Source organism: Toxorhynchites rutilus, chromosome 1 (assembly GCF_029784135.1).
Source record: "Toxorhynchites rutilus septentrionalis strain SRP chromosome 1, ASM2978413v1, whole genome shotgun sequence".
In the NCBI taxonomy this organism is placed as follows: Eukaryota; Metazoa; Arthropoda; class Insecta; order Diptera; family Culicidae; genus Toxorhynchites; species Toxorhynchites rutilus.
Window position 1 is genome coordinate 14,645,309 of NC_073744.1, and position 21,159 is coordinate 14,666,467.

General features: G+C 37.9%; 1 protein-coding gene across 1 annotated transcript in view; it reads left to right on the forward strand.

Moving 5' to 3' along the window:
- Positions 1-388: 388 nt before the first annotated feature.
- The window catches only part of LOC129763235 (tyrosine-protein phosphatase 99A), a 279,440-nt gene continuing 258,669 nt past the window's right edge, over positions 389-21,159 (forward strand). The window contains exons 1-2 of the mRNA XM_055762109.1: positions 389-839; positions 9,757-10,609. Of these exons, the coding sequence (XP_055618084.1) occupies positions 10,477-10,609 (133 nt within the window). The 5' untranslated portion in view covers positions 389-839; positions 9,757-10,476. The remainder of the gene's footprint in view (positions 840-9,756; positions 10,610-21,159) is intronic.

Sequence of the window (21,159 nt, forward strand, 5' to 3'; positions counted from 1 at the left end):
ATTCAAGGAAAAAAACCACCCAAAAGACGATGTCACTCAGTGTCGGGGGGTCCACCGATCCCTCGCGCACACTGCCACGCGTCGAATTTCCCACGAGATTCGCTCTTTGTTCTCCACGCGTTGTAAAAATTCAAAACAAACCACCCAGCGAACACTCACTCACACATGCTCCCGCGGGATGTACTCACGGAAGGATACCCACGGTGAGTGGGCGCTTGCGCCCTTCCCATTCGAGCAGTTGCCCGAGCGGTGGTGTATAATCCTTCCGCTCAGAGCGCTGTCATCGAGCGAATCGTGCTCACGCTCCTTGCAACGGGGACTAATTACAAACCAGGAAACGAAGTGCTGATTTAGTTCCGCGTTATCCTCGCTCCGGCTTGGCTCGGGAGATTTTGCTTGCTGTCTCGCGGTGATCATCGCGATCTCGCGCCGTTCGCGTCTTGGCTCCATCCGTCGTGCGGTCTCAAAGGCTGATGCTGGCAAGGAGAAGGATCCTTCGCCCACCGCCACCGTCATAATCTCCGTTTTCTTCGGCCACCCCGGTGAGGGGAAGAGAGGGGGGAAGTGAACTTGACAACCGGGAGGGGGTGGAAATAAAGTGGAGCGGGAGAGCACTCGTGGGAGTAAAATTGCTCCAGTTTTCGCTTGTTTGGCGTGTTACGGATGAGGAATTTTTCGCGTCGCGACGAGAATAAAAAAGTGACAGTTAGCAAAATGTCAAGCTGGATGGAAAAGAGATATTGTTTGTCGAGTGAAAGGACATTTCCGGTGTAGGTTAGTGCGGTTTCGAGATGGGGAAAAGAGTGTTTTCGAGATGGGGAAAGAATATAATTGAAAAGGTGAGTTGAAATCGGATTCCGCTGACAGGCGCTGTCATCAGTCAAACTTCGGCTGAGTTTGTTTGTAAACAATGTTCGATGATTTGTGTATTCACTGTGAGAGATGATGCGTTTGCTTTTTTTTCAATCCATGTTCAGTCAACCGGATAAAGAGCATTCACGTAATCAAATCAAACAGCGAAAGGGTATGTGTGTGTGTGCGGCTGTGTGGTGGGTGCACTTGTTTATGTTTATGGGCGAAAGAAGTGAGAAAGTGGATTTAACGAAATAATGACGATGATCTGTGTAGCGTGATTTTCAAGCCAACCGGAATACTCCGATGCACAAACGAGTCCACGAGGATGATGAATTTACATAATTGCATCCAAAAGCCATGTGAAATCCACCGAAAAAAAAACACGTAAATGCACAGGTTCCGACACGCCATCCGGTGGCGTAAAAAATTAACGAACCATAATTACATAAAGTGGTGATTTACAGCGCGATTTCTACTTTGGCACGGGTCACGAGGCACCAAAAGAATAATTGCGAAGATAGGGTTTTTTGAACTTTTGCATCCTTGTTGAGATTACTGCTCTCAGTTTAATGTCGGAATCACCGTTGAAACAGATTAATCGTTGAGTTGATGTGGACAAACAGGCGGCGGGATTTTGGTCGAGTTTAATACTCATGAATAAAAGATACCATTCATAGGTGGTGACACCTGTTCTTTTGTTGTACCCATTCCCCCCCCCCCCCCCCCCATCATGCTTATTATTCATTCTAATACTGCGTAACCCATTTTCGTCGTATATATTTTTTTAATTCTTTCATTTTAAATTGAATCATAAGCCAGGGAACTGGATTTATTGAGGCTAATAAAATTGCAGTTTATGACAGCTTACGAGGTCAAAAATAGTTCTTTTTTTTAATTCTATAGATTCTTGATAAATTTGCAAATATATATACACAATGTTACAGTATCTGATTCTCAATGTATCCGTAGTTACAAAATCAAAAGCAGATGAGCGTCTGTTAGTTGTTGTGAGAGCGAACAACTTTGAAGCTCGTTTTCTTGACTTTTCATTATTATAAATTCCATGAATTGACAGGCGTAATTAAAAACCAGAAACAAACGAAAGTATTAAAGAATATTGAAAAATAATGTTTTTATTATTTTTTGTGTTAAGTCGAAGTCTCCATTTTTTCCCTCCTGAAAAAACTCAATTTGAAAATTTCTTTAAACAGGCCTTTTTTACTTAAATTATCTTTATTTATCAATTTTGGTTACATTACAATGTAATAGACGGATTTCATGCCAACTCGACTGGCTGTTGGCAGCACCATCTCAAATAGCAGTGAAACGTTATGGGTGAGACATGAGACATGAGACGCTTTTTGAACTATTTTTAATGTGTAACAATAACGAAAACCTATGAAATCATCACCTATTTTTTTTACGTAGGGCTATATCTTTCAGAAATGGTGCAAAATCAGAAAACAGAACACGGTTTTATGAAATAGAAATAGAAAATGCAGCGTTTTTTAATTTATCGAGTATAAACAAGCCATTCGCGATTTCACAACATTCATGATTCAGAGTTTAGTTGAGTTTTCCAAATAGGTTTTGTTTTCAAAGTTAAAGCCGAATAAATTGAAGTTTTAAAGCCTCTATAATTCGAACTTGCAGACCGCAGTCTTTCTCAATACTGATTTCAGACAAAGCTAATTTGTTCGATAGAAAGGACAAATGAAAGACTGGTATCCACATAGTGATGTATGTTCGGTGGAGACACTGTGTTGATTATCACGCCGTCTGGTGGAGAGAGTTTCTTTATTTTTGCACCACATCATTCCTGCATCTGTACTGGAGTGCAAGTTGAAAATTTCGAACACGATATGTAACATTTGGGGAGCAAGGATTCGAGCGTTAACATCTCTTTGCCGGTTGAGAGAAGTGGTATTACAATTACTTTCAAAGGATAAAAAGTGTAAAAGTGATGTTTGTTAATTATTGACCTAATTTTTCACAGCTTTAAAAGCCAACGAATGAAATCACAAAAATCTATAAGTTTTGGTGAAATCATAAGAACTCAGTAGATGATGCATGTCGTCGGATGGCCGTGAAAGTAGTATAAATATCGTGCTTACCCTGGCTGGTTCCAGTTTCTTGTTGAATTTATGGTGGAAGAGAGATTCTGTAAATTTGGAAGCGTGTTCGGGTTTATTGGTGTAATGATGATGATGTTTTGAATTATAGAAGCTCTCTCAGATTCTCAGACTTCCTCAGTTAATACGCCTCTAGCCTTAAAAAAGGCCAATTTGGAAAACTAAATAAAACATTCGGCCTTGACAAAGACCATTTAGAATGCTTCCGCTGTCGCTGCCAAATGGTCACTAGCAAGATGACTAATAAATCGTGAATGATTTAATGGTGACATTCCGATCGATCAATTAATTTTTCGTGAATTCGAGCATTGTTTCAGGGTTTAAAATGTCCTCAAAGTGCAACGCATTTGAAGCCGGGTGTGAAAAAGCTATTTTCAGCAGTGAGTGCTGTGTTTTTCTGTGGAAACTGGAAGTTTGCGAAACATTCGCAAACAATGAAACCTCTCCCTCACTGAGAGCATTCATTCAACGGCCCTCAGTGCTACCAAATATTTGTGCTAAAAAGTTTCATTCTTGAATTACTATAATGTTTGTTTTTCGGCATTCATAGCTCCTACGTTAACAATGCGGTCGCGTCATAGACACAAGCGGCCCGCGACACCATGACTACCACGTGTTTGTGGCCCATCTGAAAAAAAAGGTTGAATACCGCTGATCTAGACCAAAGCCATATAAACTAGAAAAAACAAATACAATCAATAATTTCAAAAACAAAATCAATTTTTTTTTCAAAGTATAATATATTTCTAAGAAAGACTAGCTAATATGTCGATCATCCAAATCGGTTCAGTAATTCGAAAGTAATGAGTTTTTGGAAAAAAATGTTTTTGAAAAAAAGGGGGGAAATTTGATTTTTCGGACCACCCTTAAATGTAAATGGGTATCCTAATAAAAAAAATGTATATAAAAAATACTAGTCACATATTTTGCAATTGCAAATGAAATTGCAAATGAAATCGAAAAATTACAAAACATGAGTATTTTTGATTCGAATGATAGAATTCGATATGAGTTTTCCAAAGCAATTGGATTTTTTTTTTTGACTCAAGTGTAACTTTTGAAAAGTGCGTATCGATTTTATTAAGAGAAATCTTTGATAATTACTATATGACAAACTTCGTCAAATATGCTTCTGTTCATATACCGCACAAAAAAAAATCGCACAAAAGAATCGCACAAAAAAAACCACACAAAAACAGGTTTTACTGTATATAATATTAGTGTATATTACTCAAAACTGTGGAATTATATGCAATGTTCTTGAACGTATTCATACACACATATTCAAAATCTGAATTGCAGCTATTTGAAAAAAAAGTTTGACGTTCCTGCATAATCTTTTGCAGTTAATCTCGAAGCAGAGTTCATTCATTATTTTTGGACCACAGAAAATCTTCCAAATCACCTTCGGGAGAAGAGTCGATTCTGATGAAGAAATTAACCGGCAGGGATCAGTAACGGCAGACTTACAGGTTTGACCGAAAAATTTTCAATGGATTGTATTTTCACAAACACAATGAAAATACCGTTTTGAAACAAAGCGTGACGAACTTGAGGTAAGCGAAAGGAAGTACCATTAGAGGAACTGGTACAAATTCGGTACTCCATTTTGTTTTTTGGACTTAGCTCTTGGCCAATGCTCGGAATTTCTTCATATTACGTCAGCTTATGAAGGGATCTATTGCGGACATTTCCCCGCAAACCGATTTCAAAAATCTTGATTTGGCTCGTAGCTTTGAGCATAGAAGTGAAACAACTCGAATTCGAGTACCCGAGATGCCTGGGTATAAATTTGGCACTCCATTTTTTTATTTTTTCAAATTAAAAGAATCGTCCTGAAATCACTGAAAAATGTATTTTTTGGCATTTTCATACAAAATAGAAGTGAAATACACTATCTTACGTAAATTAAATCAATTTTTACGAAAAAGCATGCAATTTCACAAAACAAAGAGGAACAAACGATTTTTTCAAAAAAAGTTAACAAATTTCATCTTGATTTATTTCTAACTAAAAAGGTAAATCGAATCAAAAGCCTTTACAAAGGTTTTTATCCCCAAATCGGGCGAAATTTAATTTTGCTGCATGAGCATGCAATCCTTAGCATAGTGTATCATCAACACTATGTTTACATTGGGGTGCCAAATTACCGTTGCAGCGGCATTTCAGGTAGCAGTGAAACGTTGTGGGTGTGAAGATATGAGCCATTTAAGCAACTTTGCATACTTGAAATATTCGGAAAATTATTAGGCTACTTTTTGGAAGAAGCCAAATTTTTATTCTTAATTTTTTACAAAAAATTATAACTTAAAACCTATGATACCCACAAAATTCTTGTCAAAGGATGAAATGTAGGAAATTATCAAATTTTTTACAAAAAAATACCATAAAATTTTTGGAAAAAAATTTCGCTAACAAAAAAGTTATTTTAAAAATTAAAATTGATTTTTCTCAAAAACCATTTTTTTTTAAATTCTCAAAAATATATATATGAATACCCCTTACAATTTCCAACAAGTCGTCCATACATCGGAAGATGGGCACTTTTACAGGGAAAAAGTTTTTAGAACAACAACTTTTTCATGTTTTCTTTGGAAAAAACACAACTTATTCTTATTTTGTTCAAATTCAAGATAGCGATATATTGTATTCGACAAAGTTTTAGATTTTGGTCAAATATAAACGTTTGTCGAAGACATCAACTTTCTATCTTTTATAGTTTTTGGAATATAAATCATTTTTATATGAAGACTCCTGAAAAAAATAATGTTTTGCTCGTAACATTTTTGTGTGTAAATTCTCACGTTTGACGTGTTCTTGTTTCTAAATAGCGCAAAGTTAGCAGAGCATGTAAATTGCAATAATTTATACATAAAAATGTTACGAATTGGAAAACTTGTTGAAATATTCAAGGGCTATTTATATCTATTTTTTTCAGAATTTTAAAAGTATATGAGTTATGATCCCTACATTCAGACCCGCCGCCAGGTATACAACATGCAAGAAACATAGAGCATGCTTTCCACGTGGGTACGCATTGAACAAAGACAATGCTAGGAAACAGGGTAAATAAAGGAGATACGGGTAAACTGTAAGATAAAGTAAAGTTTCTAGCCGTGTATAAAAATGGGAAACAATGTGAAATAAACTAGTTCTAAAGGGTGTGTCACATCAAATTGTATCACGGAAAAAACGCTGTAGAAATTTAATTTTTAGGAATTATATCTTCAGCTTCCGCTTATAATCAGATAAGAGTGTATAGATCACGTTGGCCATGCTTAACTGTCAATTTTTCGTAAATTTGGAAAAATGTCGTCGAACGAAAAGGGCGTCGTGAATTAATCCTGTGCACTCATTTCGAGAATCCGGAGTTGTCACATCGGGACATCGGTAAGATGCTGGGAATCGTCCAATCCACGGTCAGCAGAGTACTAAAACGATACTTCGAGAACCTAACCATCGACCGGAAGGTGAAGAACGGCAAAAATGGATGCTCCGTCAGTGAAAAAGATCACAAGCGCGTATTAAGCAGTTTAGACGTGATCCGAGAAGTTCGGTCCGGGATGTCGCCAATAAGTTGAATTTGTCAAGTTCATTCGTTCAGCGGACCAAGCAGCGGGAGGGCCTGCGTACATACAAGGTTCAGAAGGCTCCTAACCGCGACGAAAGGCAAAACATGGTGGGGAAGACGCGAGCCCGGAAGCTGTACACCGAAATGCTGACGAAGCCGATTGCCTGGTAATGGACGACGAAACCTACGTCAAAGCGGACTTTCGTCAGCTGCCGGGCCTGTTGTTCTTCTCCGCAGAGGACAAATTCAGCGTTCCGGAGGAGATTCGCAAGCAGAAACTATCCAAGTTTGCCAAAAAGTACATGGTGTGGCAAGCGATCTGCTCTTGCGGAAAGCGGAGCGCCCCCTTCGTGATGACCGGCACGGTAAACGGGCAGGTTTACCTTAAGGAGTGCCTACAGAAGCGCTTACTACCACTATTGAAGCAGCACTAGGGCCCAACCATCTTCTGGCCGGATCTCGCTTCGTGCCACTATTCAAAGGACGTGTTGGAGTGGTACGAAGCCAACGGGGTCACCTTCGTGCCAAAGGAAATGAACCCGCCCAACGCGCCGGAGCTTCGCCCAATAGAGAAATATTGGGCGATTATGAAGCAGGCCCTCCGGAAGAACCCAAAAGTTGTCAAATCGGAGGCGGACTTCAAGAGAAAATGGATTTCTGTTAAAAAAAAAAACTACAACCTGACGTTGTACAGAACCTTATGGACGGGGTAAAGAGGAAGGTGCGAGCATACGGGCTTGGGCTCGAAGTATGAATAAAAAGAAAATGCCAAAAGTTGTTTAATAGTTTTTATTTTACTGCCTAAAATTTTCAAAAGGATCGGTCTACTGAGCGAATTTCTACAGCGTTTTTTCCGTGATGCAATTTGATGTGACACACCCTTTAGTCTAGAGCTCAAACTCTATCATTGTTTCATTGAACCTGAAGTCCTTAACTTATGTTTTCGAGAAAAATGAATTTTTATTTCCAAAATATTTTTTTTTCAATGAATTTTTTTTTTTAAATTCTTGGATAATTTTTAATGAAAACCTAAGTAATTTCCTACATTTAATTCTCAGACCAACTTTTTGTAGATCTTAAAGTTTTTAAGTTAAGATTTTCAAAAAAAAAATTGAATAAACTCAAAATTTAAAGAAAACATACAAAAAAATCTATCGGACCTACAAAAGTTTAGTCAAATAATGGAATGTAGGAAATTATTTTGGATTTCATTAAAAATTATCAAAGATTTTTTTGGAAAAAAAATTCATCGAAAAAAAATTTGGATATTAAAATTCATTTTTCTCGAAAACAAAGGCTTTCAAAATTCTGAAAAAAAAATAGATATAAATAGCCTTTTTAAGAAGCCTTCATATAAAAATGACTTATATTCCAAAAACTATAAAAGATAGAAAGTTGATGTCTTCGACAAAAGTTCACATTTTAATAAGATCTAAAACTTTGTCGAATACACTATATCGCTATCTTGACTTTAAACAAAATTGGGGTTGAATTTTTTCAAAGAAATCATGAAAAAGTTGTTGTTCGAAAAACTTCTTCCCTGTAAAAGTGCTCATCTTCCGATGTATGAACGACGTGTTGGAAATTGCAAGGGCTATTCATATATATTTTTTTGGGAATTAAAAAAAACGTTTTTGAGAAAAATCAATTTTAATTTTTAAAATAACTTTTTTTTAATTTTTGGTATTTTTTTTTGTGAAAATTAAAACAATTTCCTACATTTTATCCTTTGACAAGAATTTTGTAGGTATCATAGTTTCTAAATTATGAATTTTTGTAAAAATTAAAAAAAAATTGTCTTTTTCCAAAAAGTAGTCTAATTTTTTTTCGAATATTTGAAGTATGCAAAGTTGCTTAAATGACTCATGTCTTTACACCCACAACGTTTCACTACTATCTGAGATGGTGCTGCCAACTCCTAAGACGAGTTGGCATGAAATTCGTCAATAGGAATAAATAGAACGGTTGAAAATCACTTTCCCATGTCATACCATACTACATCCAAACTAGCGTTGGCAGAAATGATGCCATTTCGTGTGCTGGAGAGCCGAATGCGCAAATAATGAGCTGTTTTTAAAGCTTAAAAATGGTTTGTATGTATGCGTGCAGACATCTCTTTCTGTTTTCTTTTCTCATTTCATTTGGGATTGAACCAAAGAAAAAAAGTCCGTACGACGTCAATGGGGATTGAACCAAGGCCGGCTAAAATGCAAAGCTATTTCACACGACCACGCTATCCATATAGCTGCCAGCGTTGTTATATTGAAGCGTGATAATATTACACCTCATCATAAAATGAAGTTGGAAAGTGTTTTCTAAGAGGATAAAGAAGAACATGAACGAGAATATATCTTTCTCTGTCTGGGCCGTATATTTGGCAAACTATACGAAAAGCTTTCATATGCATTCAATTAAATGTGTCTCCTGTTTCGCTCGCACATATTGGCTCCAGCATATATATTGTACAAATAATATACATGTATTGGGGAGTAGAACATTTTCTGTTATTTTTCAGCTCATTTAATGTAAAAAATCGGGATGCTATAATTTGTGCTAAAAAAAAAAACTTTGGGTGTAGTTCGATACCGCCATAGCAATTGGGTTGTGTCTCTGACTAAGCAAGACGGGAATTTTCGTGAAAAACCATGGTTTTATCGAGCTTTTCACTTAATAGGAGAAGGTTGTAATGTTTGATCACCCTGACTGACCTTTGAAAATATCAAACTGTGAGCTGCGCATTTTACATGAGCTCCAATGATAGTTTTCTTGGAAGCATTCAAAATGGGTTCGTACTAAGCGGTCTACAATCGCTACAATCGTTCTAGTCCCAGAATCCTTGAAGCCTCCACGCGTCACAGTCTAAATGTTTTCATGACAGCATAGCGCCCCGTGTACACCCCAAGTGCCAGTGGGTGAGAAAAGCCGCGGCTCAAACAAAGGCAGAAGCGAACAACATAAACACCCACACTTATCGGCACACAATGGGGCGAGCAAACAACACAATGGCGGCAGAAACAAACAAAAAAAAAATCCAGAATCTCCAATGCAACAAAAAAACGGTTAGGGAAATACCTAGCGAAGAAAATCCTTTCCGCTTGTGTGTGTGTGTGTTCATCCTACACGTTTTTTTCCCGGTTTTTTTTTTCTTCTATCCTTTTCGCTCACTCGCTCATTTGAGGTGTTATTTTCTGCTTCCAGGGGATCGCCTAAGCGGAGACGACGGATGATGATGCTGTCCAGCAGCGGCACGCCTTGTAGCGCAAGTGTGTCCTCCCGCAGAGAACTGACTCCCCGTGGGGTGCTGGTGGTGTCGCGAAAAAAAAGAATCGGTGGTGGGAATCACACGCTGCGAGTGCATGGGATGAGTTTTTGTGTGAAATTGTGAGTGTGAGTTTGAAACAATAGGGGATTTAACCAAATGGCGCAAGTAAAATCGCTTACCCACCGATAGAAACCGAGCGAGAGGCAGTTTTTTTTGCTCAGTTATATTTCGAGTGGATTTGGAGTGTAGTTTTATATTTCCCGGGGTGAATAAACTTCTTCCCTAACTGTGTATACGTGTGCAATAGTCTTTTTCCAAACACGGGAGTGAGAGCAAACAAAAAACGTGCCATCGAAATGGATCAATTCGAAAGTCCAGCGACAGAAACGGTGGCCAGAAACAGGTGCAACTCGGCCAAACGATGGCTCCGAAACAACAACCGGCGAATAGTGGTGCCATCCTTTTTCTTGCTGGTTTTACCGTTGCTATTGTTACTATCGAATATTTTCACACTGGATGCTGCGGGACGGAGAAGTGTGTGAGAAGAAGCCGGCAATCGACACGAACAAACGCCGAAAATAAAGGCAGCAAGTGGGAACCGAATTAAACGTAGAAAAATCAACAGCGCCGGGATTTCCCTCCGAACGGTGGCCGCAATGAGCGCCTCGTCGTGGAGAACTGTGCCAAGTGGTCGCGACAACGCGGGATTTATAGCCACGTGTGGATTAGTTGCGCTTCTGCTGGCGACGGCGGCCCGGACATTCGGCGCGAGTGCGACCAGGATTTTCGGTGAGTTTTCATTGACCTGTTTGTTTAGCCATTTACGCTTTTTTTTGTCTGTTGTGATAAAAAAGTGTTTATATTTGTGTATGGTCTCTTTGACATTTATTTTTTGGTTTTTCAAAATTGAATCTCCAACAGTGTATTGTTGCAAACTCTCACTTGTGGTTAACGTTGTCACGTTTCTAATTCATCGGGGACCACAAATTTTTTAATCACAAATTGCCTGAAAGATGGGAAAAATGAGCAGTTCTCAAAGGCCCAACACTTCGAATCAAATAAATTAAACTATTCGCGAACAATAAAGGTATATTTTGCACCCGGTAAGCTCGTAGAAAGATCTTTGAAAAAACTGTTTGTCTGATCCGCAATTCATGACCATCTGGGTTAGGGGAATTAAAACGGAACACGTTAGCAAAAGAAATACATATATTCTAATATTTTTTTGGATAATGTTATTGAATAAATAAAATCAAGAATAAAACCAAATAATCAAACATTCTTAGATGGAACTGCTTTGTTCTCTAGAATGAAAAAAGTACTATTTAGATGAATTGAATTTGATTGCTATTGAAGGTTTTAATTCGGTTAGGAATGATCGTTTATAGAGTCAAGGTGGTGGAATTTGTGTTTATTACAATTGTAAACAGAACCGAATTTTTGTTCCTTCAAGTTTAGCGTAACAATTCCACATTTTTAATAGGCGTTATCTATAATCCTCCACGTAATGATTGATCCGAAAATCTATACAATCAGCTAAATGATGTATGACTGTATTAGACGGATTTCGCGCCAACTCGTCTATGGGATTGGCATGGCCCTCTCAGAACTTAATGAAACTTTCTGGGCGTGAAGACCTTACCTAATTAATCAACTTGGCATACATAGTTTTCCGAAAATTTATCTGGACTAACATATGTAAAGGGCTAAATAATTTTGATATTTTTTTTTTAAATTTGTTTACTCGAAAATGGTAAGCCCTACAAAAAAGTAATCTATGGAAGAGTTTTAGGAAAAAAAATGAATTTTCAGAAAAAAATACTGAAAAAATATTTTTTTAAATCCCACACTGAAAAAAGCGATTTCAAAAACTAAAAGTCGGTTTTCTCAAAATGGTCATCTCAGATTTTCGTGGAGGCGATCTGGCGTAGTGGTAACATCCATACCTCTCACGCAGAGATCACGAGTTCAATTCTCACTCCCGACATTCTTCCAAAAATGGAAGTAAAAGTGACGAACCAGTCGAAATGTGTTAAAAGTCACTATAATAGAGAAAAAAAAATCTCAGATTTTGATGAAATGACAGTTAAATGGTAGATAAATATGTGCTTTACATTTCTTCCATACATAGCAACTTGTGCATATTTAAGGCAAAAAAGTTTTTCTAACAAAAACTTTTTGAAGATTTTTTCTCGAAAAAATCCCTATTTTTTGTTGTTGGGTGTACAGTTATAGATAAAATGAATAACAGGTAGAAATGGATTTATGGTGACCCTTGGATGCTAAAGTACATTTGTTAGCTAGTTTTTGTAGTCAAATACAATATGTTTCAATTTAGAGAGCAACGACAGCTCTCAAACAATAGCCATCAAAATCTCTTGATCGATCGGTCAGGTATCGAATAGTTATTGTAGATTTAGATATCTTTTAAGAGTCACTGTAGATATTATAATAAAAAATGAATTTCATAGATAACTAAAGGTATCCATTTGTTGGAGCTTGTGAATCTTCAATATTTTGGTTAGTTTTATCCTAATCTCTACGTGTTTTTTTTTTTTTTTTTTGAACACACCTATTGTGCCAAATCACTGCCAAACAAGATTCACAAATTAGCATTGTATCATCCAACGGATGAGTATATCCCAGTAAACGTATTTTCTATATTATTGTTGATGTGAACCGACGTTGTTTATTACGGTTACACTTGGGGTTGTTAATATCAGAACTGCATTTGTAATCCTTGCAAATCCTGGAGGTCATGGCTTGACTCATGTTGTTCAACAATGTCACACTTTTCTTTGTCGAATTCTAATGATTACGCAGAAACAAAATAATGCTATTTATTTTCCGTTTTCCGTTTACATTTTCTGCCGGTAACGATTGGTAATTTTAAAACAACTGCAGACCCATTTTATTCATCCTTTAGGTATCTATACAATCCATTTCTTATTATTATATCTACAGTGACTTACAGTGACTCTTAATACATACCTTAATCTACAACAACTATTCGATACCATTAAAAAGTTTTTTGGCAGAGGGCTATTGTTTGAGAGCTGTCGTTGCTCTCTGAATTGAAGCATATTGTATTTGACTACAAAAACAAGCTAAAAACTGTACTTTAGCATCCAAGGGTCACCATAAATCCATGTTTACCTGTTATAATTTTTTTTTTTTATAACTGTACACCCAAAAAAATAGAAAATCTTCGCAAACAATTTTTGTTTGAAAAACTGTTTTGCCTTAAATATGCACAAGTTGCGATGTATGGAAGAGTACATATTATCTATCATTTATCTACCATTTCATCAAAATCTGAAATGACTATTTTGAGAAAATCGACTTTTAGTTTTTAAAATCGGTTTTTTTCAGTGTAGGATTTCCAAAAATATTTTTTCAGTATTTTTTTCTGAAAACTCAATTATTTTCCTAAAACTTTTCCATAGATCACTTGATCACAGTTGCAACACTACGTCAAGCTTTTGAAACCATCGATTGGTCTTTATTCTGTATTCTGTTTCTGACCCTAATGTAGCACTCGATTTTCTCAATCAACGGCTTATTGAACTGTATGATTCATTTGTACCTTTCAAAGTGCTTGAACCGAAAAAAAATCCTTGGTACAATAATGAGATTCAAATTACCATGATTGAACGAAATGTTATTTAGGGATTATGGATTTCTACTATAAATCCTTTCGCATTTATATGACTTCTGCTAATGAAAATGGATTCAAATTTTGTGACATAGTAGAACACGAAGTTGTATCTGCCATAAGCTCAATTAAATTCAATTCGATTGGTATGAATGGAATTGCTTTTCGTCTCGTTAAACTTATTTTACTGCTGGTTGCCTCGAAAATTAGCTCTGTTTTTAATTTATGCGTGAGATCTTCTAAGTCTCCACGAGCATTGAAAGTTGCGAAGGTATTACTGATAAAAGAGAAACATCATAATTTGTACAATTTGTGACCAATCAGAATTTTATGTGGATTATCGAAAGCTTTTGAAAAAAGTCTCAAAAATCAAATTCAAAGCTGCATACACTCGCACCAACTGTTCAATCTATTTCAGTCAGTCTTTCGACCCGGGCACAGTACAACTATTGCTTCACTCAAAGTGCATTATTATTTCGGAAGATAATTAAAAAGGGTGTAGCACTTCGTTTGATGATAGACTTCTCAAAAGCATTTGATCGTTTATCACACTGCAACTTGTTACGAAAATTGTCAGAACTGTTTCTTTTCTCTAGCTGTTCGTTTCGCCTTATTCAATCAGATTTGTCTAAACGATCTCAAGTTGTTTCAGTAGATAGAATTAATGCTCAACCAATCAACATAGTATCAGGTGTTCCACAGGGTTCCATCCTGTTTTCTTTATACATCAACGATTTACCTTCAATACTGAAATTTTGCAAAATTCACATGTTCGCTGATGATGTACAAATATGTATTAGGGTTCCAATAAAAATTGTCATCTCTAATTTCAAAAAGTACACTCTATTCCAAATATTAGCCCAATCGGACATAAGGGAAAGTGGCGCAAAGCGGTCAAAGTTTGAGTTTTTTGAAAATTGAAATTAAAGGAAATCAGGGTTTTCGAAAAAAAATTTTTGATTCCAAATGTCTTAAAATTGCATGAACGTGGAAATCTAGTGTCATCCTGAAAAAAAATTTGTCAAAATCGACACTCTGGGACTTTTTTTCGAAATACGAAACGAAACGTATGGTTTAGGGTACCAATAGAAATAGTTATCTCGATTTCTCATTCGGAACATGCTGCGAAATGTTGATTTGCACGATAATATACCCTATGCAAAATATGAGCTCATTCGAACTTCTATTATTAGTGTCACAGACGTAAAAAGTTGAGTTTTTTTAAAAAACAAAAGATCACCGAAAACCGGGGTTTTCAAAACAAAATTGTTGGTGCCCAATGTCTTAACATTTTATTTTGCGCTTGGTCGTTTTTCCGACTATCAATTTGTGGTGAGTTAGTTTTATATTTTTTGTGAAATTCACGAAAAAATCAAGTTTTACTTAGGGTGTCCGTCTTTACCATCCTTCCCCTATCAATTCAATTCGAATCATCCCAAATCTATTCATTATTCGCCTCGTGATTAAAATTCATCCCCTCATCATCAGAGAGCTGGTTTTATGTTTTCTTTTTTCCCATCAGCAAACAAAACGCAAACTTCCATTCTTCTTCCAACTTTCGACAGCCACCGTCGTGTTCGTGTTCCGCAGTAAATTGTCCTTCTCAAAAGTTTGCCGAAACAAGTGCAACAGCACAGCAAAACACCGAAAATTCGAAATGAATTTCTCCACCGATAAGTTTCAATTAGCGTTCGGCGAAGTCGTTTTTTTATCAACTCGGCGGAATTTGTTGCTGTTTTGTTTTTTTTTTCTTCTTCGGTTCATCTCCGCACTTGCAGCTTCCTCCATCAAATGCGTCTCGTCCTTAGCCAAGCGCGACGAAAGGAGAGAGCAGTCCAGCGAAACTTATTGTTGCCCGGAACCGGTTCCGATGAAAAATGAAACGTTTTTACGGCCCCCCCTTCTAACCCGTGAAGGGGGGACCGTAAAAACGACACCGAAAGAGAAAAACTAAAAGTTGAAACTTTGCCTCAAATTATCGATTTATCACTACTTTGGCCGACATGTTGGTTGGAAGGTTTACGCTCCCCGTCTCGGGACCAACCATAGCAGCAGCATAACATTGGGTAGACTTTGCAGGAGGATTCCCGGAATGAACGAAGAAACATTTTCTCAGTGACAACTTAATTAAAATACAATTCACTTCGGGCTGTTGTTATCGACAAGTTCTGGGATAACGCAACGGTTGGGGATGGGGTCGTGGCGGGGATTGAATTGGGGAATTGTACCCCAGGCGATGGCAACTACACGTGTAAATGTATATTTGTTATTCTCGAAGGAACATCACAGGGGTCGGGAAGATAAATTAAACAATTTCCTTTCGAGAGCGAGCGCCTCTCAAGGAGCGTGAGAATTTTTTTGTTTGCTGTTTGCTGCCTTCTTCATCCGCTACAGGTAAGCATCACATTCCTGCTTATCTGTTAGCAACCTGTGGGAGAGATTCGTGTTGTTTAGGAATGTAATTTAGTAGATAATTGATGTCGTTAGTATTGTGGAGTGGCATCGATTTGTTTTTGTTTGTGCGGAGTTCTCTCGCTTTATTGACTCCAATTTGAAACTCTCCTAATGGGGATATATGGGGAAGTAACTCTCAGATGAGTGTCATTAATTTCCAATGCCTAATTTTTCCTTTGTCTCCACACCCCCGCCCCCCCCAGCCCACTCGATCCGACACCTCCTCGAGCTGTGACCTCGAGGACCTGCAAATTGGGTCACAAGTGATCTCTTCCATGCCATCACTTCATTCTACCCAAACACTGAGTCACGTGACTCCAGCCAGGGTGTCATGTAACAGGGCTTCCAACAAGTTGTAATTACAAAGTTGGTTTATTTTCACCCAACGAACTGAAATTTCACGTCTATTTGGGCAAATTATCCTCCCTCTCGCAGGCGTCCTTTTGCTGCTGCTGATGGCCCCGGCATCCATCCAATCAACAGGACTTGTAATTGTGGGACAGTTTTTTTTTTGTGAGTGCTTCGCACTGCCTCGTCTCATTCACGGCGGGTGGTCGAAATCTCATCAACTGCCGTGTGACTACACCACGAAGACTGTGTGCGAAAATGAAGAAGATTGTGATGATGGTGATGATGTTTTGTTTACTCGCGAAGAGAATTTCCGTTTTTTTTTTGGTTTCGACACTCGAGAACCAGCTTCCTGCCAAGCGTTCGAAAGTTGTTCCGAGTGGTTTGGTGTGCTCGATTCGGTTGCGTGATGAGCTTCAAATAACAAATTAAAATTGGCCCCCGCTGCTGTTGCGAGTTCTTCTTCGACAAATTTGCTTGATTCGAAGCCGAGCTCAGTCAAACAACACTTCGTCTTCTCAGGAAGCTGGGAAATAGTGCGGCTGGCGGTGGCCACATGGTGAGGCGGGAAAAAATGAAACAGCACACGCTCATGAAAAAGAAGAAAACAAAAAAAAGTACAAAAATTTTCTGGAAAAGATCTGGTAAACTTTTCCACCAAGTTGTAATTAAAACTTAACAAGCACGACGAGTTTTTATTAATCTCATAAAGCATCCCCCGAGAAGTTGCACGTTTGTTGTATTATTATACATCGTCATAATTCTCGCCACGAACGCTGCCGAACTTTTCGACTCATCTCGCCCGGATGAGAATTCGAGACGAGGGTTCCGGCCTTTGGCTGGTGTCCGATCCGTGACCATGGAGCCGGGGATGAGATGGCGGGGCCAGCAGCAGAATGGTAACAGACTATAATTTGCCACTTGGCAGCTTCTCCAACGGAAGGGGAGATTCTTGTCTTTGAAACATTCTCTGATTGAAGTTTTATCAACGTCTGTCACTACGGCAAGTTCTAGGTCAGTTTCTCGGATTGAGACTTAAAAATATGCAACGAGGATTTTTTTTTTTACTTCAAGAGCGAGTCCATTTGAGTTTGAAGGTCGATTATTATTCAAATTTTGCAGACACATTCTTTATGACTAAAAAGAACAATTTGTATCATCGATTTTCCATTTTGACTCTACCCTTTGAGAAGGGCCTCAACAACTATTGCTTTCAAACTGCTTGAACATATTTAAAAAAAATATATATAACTGAGAAACGGTTGGTCCGATTGATTTGATGTTTTCCTGAATGTTTTAGGTTCTTATTCGGGCTATATGAAAAAATTATACACCACTAAAAAAATGTTTTATTTTTATTTTATTTCAAAAATAACTCTTCAAACTCAATTTTCTCACAAAAGGTGTTTTTGATTTTTTTTTGTTTGACGTAGGACTATGTCTTTCAGCAAGGATGCCAAATCAGAAAACAGGTCACGTTTTTAAACGGTTTTATTTAGCTTGCCCTGTAATCTGTTTGTATGTTTGTATGCTTGTATGTTTGTAACATGTTTGTCTGTAGCGCTGACCCATATTAACAGAAATTTGACCACATATTTTCTCAAAACCCCATCAATATGGGTATCAAATGAAAGGGCTTGACTAATAGAATACGGTTATTTGAAAAAAATGCAAATCCAAGATGGCTGCCACTACAAATTGCGGACTACATATTATGTCAAAACCCCGTTAATATGGGTATCAATTTAAAGGGCTTGACTAGTAGAACACCGTTATTCATGAAAAATGCAAACCCAAGATGGCTACCACTACAAAATAGCGGACTACATATTTTCTTTATTATGGGTATCAAATGAAATGGATTGACTAGTAGAACACGGTTATTTATGAAAAATGCAAATGAATAAAAATCCTATCAAATGGTGGACTACATATTATGTCAAAACCCCATTAATATGGCTATCAAATGAAAGGACTTGACTAGTAGAACACAGTTACAGTCAACTCTCCCTAACTCGATGTTCTGTATCTCGATATTTTCCCTAACTCGATGGATTTCATGGCACCTTCGATTTTACAAGCATTCTTCTCTCCATAACACGATACCTCCCTAACTCGATGCCTCTCTTACTCGATGTGTTTTGATTCATTTTTCCATGGATTTTCGCCTCCCTAACTCGATAAATTTTCGCGTACATGTTTTTGTGCGTTACTACCTCAGATTTCAATTGTCCTTGAAAGTGAAGACGGAGTGTTCGTGTCATCAAACAATTTCTTTTCAAGTATGGAAAACCACGAGAAACCTTTCAAGCGAACAATCAAAACGCTAACCATTGCGCAAGGTTTGAGCATCATCGAGCAGGTCGAAAAATATGGACGGAAGGGGTCTGAAGCTGCAAATAATTTCAGTATTGCACAAAGTGCGGTATCAACACTACTCAAACTAAAGTGAAAATGGAATCGGAATGGAAAATTGTATCTAGACCAAAAGCATATAAGGTTGGCCAGAATCGAGAAGCTGGAGCGGTCAATGAATTTTTGTCTTGTCAAGCAAGACAAAATAATTTACCCCTCTTCTATTCTTCGGGATATGGCTTGAGAATTTGTCCAGAAACTGGAAATTCCTAACTTCAAAGCACAACCAACATGGACGGGAGTGATATTCCGCTGGCATAATTAATGCGTCGTGAGCTTGCTGATGTCGACGGTACAATACCGTTCGATTGCTCAATGTCTTTTAATAATTAGTGCAAAAAGGACCAAAACGTGATTTGCTGTGATCTGATGCCAGATACTGATATACTGGAAAGTGTTGAAAAACCTGAGAAAAACGCTGAAGATAGTAGTTCTATTGAGATGTTAATTCGAACGTTTAATCAAACCTGAAGAATATGTCCGGAATATTGAAATCAACTGAAAATGTTCCTGTGAAACTATTCGAACATTTCTTTGTGATTGAACAGTTCCTGCGTGATCGTTACAATTCAGTTTGAGTAACATACTTAATCAATATTTTCTTTGTTAACCTAGTGCCTCGTGCAAGTCGGACTCGATTATATACAAAATCGATTATATATGATTCGATTATGTAAAATTTAGGACTCGATTGTATACAGTTTGAAAAAAAAGTTTTTTTTATAATTCAAATATGAATAATTTCCAATTATTCATATTATTCGTTCGATAACTCGATAAATTTCGATTCGATTAATCGATAAATCGAATATTCGTTCGATAACTCGCAAGTAGATCGGATAGGTTTTCGAAACGATCCAACAAAGGTGTTTTTTGCCACATTGAATCAGACTGTGTTTTTTTTTCATCGGTTGCGCTTGCGAGTAGAGCGAAGCTCAAAGTGGTGCGCGACCGAGACGCAGAGGATACAATTCAGACAGATTTATCACACACGCCACAAAGGCAGCGGCAAGTATAAGTTTATTTTTCTTTTGTCCTCCTATCATTCCTTCTACCATCTGTGCTCGATTTACACCATTGTTCATCTGTGTGTTTACCAAATCGGCAAACGTTGGCATTAGGGGTGTCTATTTTTTCTTGGTTACATTACCGTTGAAATTTTATTGGAACTTTTTTTCATTTTAGAATTTTATATAAATAAAATAAATTAATATAAATAGTATCCGCAGCATAACCTTATAATATTTTTTTTTACTTATTCATTTTGATAATTATTATATTCTGTTCATATCGAACAGTTGGCCGATTTTTCTAATATGGCTGAGGGCGGAAAGGACCCCCCGTTGAATATTTCTGATACCGAACCTCCTCCTGAAGAGCAGGAGGATGAAGCAGAAATTGAGGTAGAAAATTCTGTTTACGAAGTTGATAGTTCCGAAGATGAGGAAATCGACGAGAAACAGGATTTTCGTCCTAAAGAATACCCTGAAGGCTCCAAAGGCACATTCATTGTGTACTTTAGACGAAAATCCAAACCTCTCAATGTCATTCGCATCTCGAAGGAACTAACTCAACATTTTTCTGACGTTACCGAAATTACACGGATGGGGCCAGACAAACTACGAGTTGTCGTCTCAAGCAGGACCCAAGCGAACAAAATAACGCGCTGCGACCTCTTTGCGATTGAGTATCGTGTATACGTACCCTGTTGCAACGTCGAAATAGACGGCGTAATAACCGAAAAGGGTTTGACCCGAAAAGAGATAATCGATGGTGTCGGTCGCTTCAAGAACTCCACACTAAAAACTGTGAAGATTCTTGCATGCGATCGACTGAAATCTGTGTCACATAAAAATGATAAAAGAATTCTCAATCGGACAAACTCTTTTCGTGTGACTTTTGAGGGTTCCGCCCTTCCAAATTACGTTGCAATAGGGGCACTTCGTTTACCTGTTCGATTGTTTGTACCCCGGGTAATGAAATGCAACAAATGTATGCAACTCGGTCACACGGCCGCCTATTGTTGCAATAAAAAACGTTGCGCAGATTGTGGAGAGAGCCATGATGAGAATCCTTGCGCGAAAGAGCACAAGTGTCTTCATTGCGGCGGGACTCCTCATGATCTTATTCAATGCCCGGTGTACAAACAACGAGGGGAAAAACTCAAGCGTTCCTTAAAGGAACGTTCCAAGCGGACTTTTGCAGAAATGCTTAAGAGTTCCGTGCCAACGACACAGGACAATCCCTACTCCATTCTGCAGAATGACGAGCCTGTTGCTGACGCTCCCAATGCCGGATGTTCCGGTACATCGCAGGGTGCCATCAGGAAAAGAAAAATTACTTCTTTTCCATCACTCCCCAGAAAGAATACCGAAACTTCCCAAGTTGGAATGAAGCCTCGAACTGAACGTGCTGAGAATAGGCCGAAGCAAGTACCTCCCGGTTTACGTGGTCATGCTACCAACCA